The sequence below is a fragment of the Acyrthosiphon pisum genome, chromosome A3, assembly GCF_005508785.2.
Source record: "Acyrthosiphon pisum isolate AL4f chromosome A3, pea_aphid_22Mar2018_4r6ur, whole genome shotgun sequence".
Taxonomy (NCBI): Eukaryota; Metazoa; Arthropoda; class Insecta; order Hemiptera; family Aphididae; genus Acyrthosiphon; species Acyrthosiphon pisum.
This window is the reverse complement of record NC_042496.1, coordinates 34,001,243-34,006,613: the sequence shown is the minus strand read 5'-3', so window position 1 is coordinate 34,006,613 and position 5,371 is coordinate 34,001,243. Positions and strand designations below refer to the sequence as shown.

Sequence of the window (5,371 nt, the reverse complement as noted above, 5' to 3'; positions counted from 1 at the left end):
CCAGAATTTCTTAGAAACAATAATCGATTTTCAAGGAGTTAAAGTGGTTTTTACTGCATTTTACTTAGTAAAAAAAGACGCAGGATAGTTCAATTAATAAGAATATTATATAACCTCACTTTTCACAATTTTGGAGTTACTGCAATTCTTGGTAGCAGGGCAGTATACAAGGACCATAGATATATACAACAACTAGAAAGCTGTATTTATACTACTGACTACAGTTGTGACCAATGTTGATGTCGGTCGCCATTTATAAAGTAGGCAATGTTTAAATTTATTTATGAGCATATTATGAAGTTATTTTTTTCTTAGGTTTTAAGGCTTCGACGACTGAGGTCATTAGCTTGATGGAGCGATGTTTAGGTATATTAAGAATGCATTTTTGTGCATAGGTAGAAATATAGTATACGACTCCACTAATCATTTTTTTGTAGATAGAATACACTACAGCTGTACCTACCTTTATAATGCTAAATATAAAATAGGTAGGTACCTATTACATTTTTTAATGACATTTTTAATTCATTACCTCCTTCGTGGTTTTGAATATTTTCATTTTTTTGATATTTCTGAATATTTTTTGTTATGCTTTTAGCATGAAGACATCCTAGTTTTCCTTTGTCACATTTTCCGTGTTTATGCTTATCGATGTGTTGATCATTAAGGTTATCATATTTAAATGACATTTCCTTATTATTATTTTTTTTCAAAAATGTTTGACTATATGAATTTTTCTTTTGTTTGAGATCTTGAGCTTTAAGTAGAGAATTAATTAACTTTAATAATAAAATATGCCGTACTGTTTGATTTTAGAGGTGTTTTATTGTCTGTAGTCACGTTTTGGAGCTGCACCTACTACTTTTGGGTGGTTTCTGGTTGGAAATTGGATCTAATTAGTACTTTGGGAGGTCAAAATTAAAAATGCATGGGTTTAATTTTCCAAATAATTGGTGAAAACAAACACAAGTTACGGGAAAATAGGAATATTGATGTAAAACCAGTTTTAAACAAAATTGATTTTGTTTTCAAGTTGTAATTTAAAAAATAATAACTATAGAGAAATATCTCTAACTATCAACATTTATACTAACATTTTGGAGACATGGTATACCTAATTTAAAAATATTTTGGCTTTTTTATACATATTTGAAGAAATAAGACATTTTTGAATATTTTTCGATTTATATAAATGTTACAACTTGTGTTTGTAAGGAAAATCTTTAAAATATGATACAATGTTCATAATATTTTGATCTTACAATTTTACAGCAATTAAAAAATATCGAAAATATATACCTATAGTCAATAATGTAATATTAATAATAATACATTTATACTTCATGTGTGATGTGAATGCCTACCTAATAGTTAATACCTATCATGTGAATCAAGGTATGTTAATTAATATTATGTCTTTAAGATTTACTTTTTCCATGTTTTTTTTTTTAAATATAATATAAAATTATTTAATTTTCCTTACAAATAGGTAGGTACTGTGTTTAACATGAGTCATTATATAGTATAAACAATTTATTTTAGTAACATCTTTTAATATCTTGTTTGAATTTTGATAATATGCTATTGTTTTTGTTTCATACTTATGTGCAGCCAAGTAAATCGTATGTGTTCATGTCGGTTTAATAGGCTCCTATATCTATATTATTATTTATACTCACACATATCAAAGTTTGAATCACTCATTGTGTTACTATCAATTTCTACTAGTTCTATTGTATTGTTAGAACTCAATTCGGTTAGATTTGATATCGAAAATTCGTCCGAAGAATATAAATTAGTATTACTTGATTCAATACTTTTGCTATAAATCTTCGGTGATATTGATTTTATAACATTATTTGTTATTGAACTTTTAATAGACTGAATTTCGTTTTTTTGTTTCATCAAATCACTGTATTCTTGTTTAAATCCTATAATCAACAATAATAAGTAATATGTAGGCAAATTACTTATAATATGCAGTATAAGTCCACTGTCACCACACAGTCCACTCTTTCTTAAACATTTATTTAATTTGTGTAATAATATTAAATACTAAATAATTAGTTAAAAATTATATACTTTTAAATAGGTAGCTTAGACATATAGTTTCTCTAAACTCAAAAATTGTGTACATTATAGCACCTACCTACCTAAAATGATATTTTTTAAAAGTCTGTGTTTTTTAAGGAATCTACTACCCAAAAATAATCATTATACCTTTGCTAACTTAATTTAATTTTGTAAAAATGTAAAATGTAAAATTCATCAAATAATAAAAATAAATAAAAAATAATAGGTAGATAGTAGGTACTGGGTACTTATAATTTAATAAAGTTAATTTTAATATTTTAATGTCTTCTGATACATATTATTAAGTTCTTAGTAATACTTGTTAGGTACCTATAGATACGAATATATGATAACATAATATAGGTAGGTCGTAGGTACATACTTTTCAAACAATTTTCGGTATATTTTTGATCGTTCTGCACATCCTATAAAATATCATAAAATAGTTTACTGGTGTTCATAAAAATAATAATAATAATAACATATTGTATCATTAAGTATCAATAAAGTAAATTATTAAGAAGACAATATTATTCAATACCTACCAACTACCTATATAATATAATTATTGTTTCCTTTTGTTTTTTTTAAGCTATATTACATTGGAAATATGCAGAAAATGTATCAAACCTATACACGTGATAGAAGATAACAAACTTTATTATGTTTTGGGTTTACAATTATGAAATGTATCTATTAGCAAATTAAATAAGTTTTAAAAAATATTATAAAAATAACCTTACCTAGGTTCCTATGTAAAATAACTTAATTAAGTATTTCAATGAAAATACATAAATGCAATACATTCCAAATTATCTTTATTTGTGAGAAATTAATATTTTTAACGCAACCCATCATGACAGTGATATCTAAAATAATAATCAAATACGATACCTAATACCCATATTATGTCTATATAGTATACACTAGGCGTGCAGGTCACGTAATGTATTGTATATTAATATATTACATAATACCTATAATAGGTATATATTATTATGTGCAAAGAAATACTTATTTTATATTTAAATATATAGAATGCACAATCCAATTGTTACTTAAATACCTAATTACTTTATACTATTATACTGTTCTGTGATTTAAATATTGTATTAAATGTCAAATGTTACCAATATATTATATCCTTTGGTATTTTGAAACGATGAAATTTTGTCACTTAAATTTTGAGAATCATTTACTTTCTTACTGGAGTCCATTTTCAAGTGTTAAAATAATTTCTAATTTATTTAAAATAGCTAAAAAAATTATTTTAGAAGTTCTTTATAATATACTATATTATTTATTGTTGTATTAAATAAAATATTGTTGTTGAGTATAAATTATATGAAGTTTTATATATTATCAGTATATCAACCAGAATATATAAAAAAAATTGTTTTCTGAAAAATATTTCACAAAATTTTTTTTTATTTTTTTATTTTTGAAAGGATAGCGAAATAATTGGTTAATAAATATTTTGAAAATTGCATAATATTTTCTGTTAGGTTTTTCATTTCATGATTTTTTTAACACATTCAAACTAATTCTCTAATGGTGATATTATCATCTTAGTTTTTTTACATATTATATAGCAGTGGCGGTTTTGACATGTACCTAATTTTACATGAGGCGGAAAAATATTAAATAGTAAATACACTATTAATCTACACAAGAACCAAGTATTATGTTAATGTATTCTTTAAATGGTATGGGTTATCAAAATGGAGCGGAAAGATTAGCCAATTACAATTAAAAATTATCCAGTGCTATAGAGTCAATAGACAACAGCGCCCACCTGCTACAACGTGTGCATACACGGCGGCCGGCGGGCTGCTGCCAATGCTTATAACATTGTTGAGCGGTTGATAATCAGTCGCCTCTGGCGGCAGTCTGCGCATGCGCTATTTACACTATTTTACGACATTACATCATAGATAATAATATAAGCTTATTTATGCATTACATGTGTTGCGTAGACGCACCTCGAATGCACAAACTTAGGCAACAGCGGCTACTGCCTCTGTCGATCTCAGCGCTTTAGCGGTTGCGGCGCCGGGCGCAATATTAAATGGAAACTGCTACAATAGAGCTCATAAGTTACGTTACAGTGACGCGTAGCCATTCTCGCGTTTGTAGATACAACTGTACAGGTTCTATACAAAAAAATAATATTCAATATTGTTGTTTATTAAACTTAAATTCTAAATTATTTAATGTCTGAATTATATAAATTAAAATTCAAAATTCAAAATAATACAAAATTTAAAGAAACAAATATTTTTTATTTTCCTCACTTGCCTGACCCCCAAAACCGCCACTGTTATATAGTATTAGACGTTGGTAAATTAACGATAATTCTCGTGAAGATTTTAAATATTTCAGTGCAATAATTACATTAATTAAAGCCTAAAGGTAAAAAAAAAAAGGTGGACAAGTTGCTGTTTTATAGTAGCAGGTGTCTATAGGTGATCACTGTAATGGATGTGTTCAATTTGAATTCAATGATATGAAATAATTTTATACGAAAAACGATTCTGAGTTGGTATGTCAGCCTATATTACAAGGTACCCATATGAATATAATATTTTATTATATTAATATCGTATTTATTTTAATATTATATATTACTACATTAGCTAAATAGTAATACAGTATTTCAAATTCATTTTTGCAAAAAAAATTCCATTTGAAAATTAAAAATATACAAGTAATATTTTGGGGAACTGCCCAACTTTACCCTATGATAGCTACGCCACTAATATCAGCTCAAATATATTTATATTATTATACCTTTATCAGTGCTCGAATTGGGAATTATTAAGTAGAGGAGCTCAATCCAACAATTTATAAACTGCGTTCCAAGTGAAAAATTAGTTAACGCAGACTCGAACTTCACCCTCCACACCCCCAACCAATTTCTAGTTTTTCAATACTATATTTCACCTTAGTTACAGAATTTTCTATTCCAAATTTCCAAATATAACATATTTAACTATATGTGCCTATGTAACATGTAAGTAAATATGAACTTTTATTTTATATTCACCTTATTTTTCGAAATTTTTATTGATATAGAAATAATACCTGCCTACATATGTGGGTAGAAAATAAAAAAATAATAATTATCAGTGATAATGTCTTAATAATTATAATTTGTGCTACTACAGACGCATACCTATGTCAATTGTGAACACTAGTTCACAAATATTTACAAAGTAATGCTAAAAACAATTTTTATTAAAAAAGAATGGATATAAGTTGTTGTAAAAGAGAAATCTAATGAATACCTACCTACCTA

General features: G+C 26.3%; 1 protein-coding gene across 1 annotated transcript in view; it reads right to left on the bottom strand.

The window, feature by feature from the left end:
- LOC100569786 (peripheral-type benzodiazepine receptor-associated protein 1) overlaps positions 1-3,371 on the bottom strand; it is a 31,860-nt gene extending 28,489 nt beyond the window's left edge. Inside the window, exons 1-4 of the mRNA XM_029491489.1 lie at positions 3,204-3,371; positions 2,456-2,498; positions 1,680-1,931; positions 533-757 (exon numbers count right to left, since the gene is read on the bottom strand). Of these exons, the coding sequence (XP_029347349.1) occupies positions 533-757; positions 1,680-1,931; positions 2,456-2,498; positions 3,204-3,290 (607 nt within the window). The 5' untranslated portion in view covers positions 3,291-3,371. The remainder of the gene's footprint in view (positions 1-532; positions 758-1,679; positions 1,932-2,455; positions 2,499-3,203) is intronic.
- Between the last annotated feature and the right edge of the window lie 2,000 nt (positions 3,372-5,371).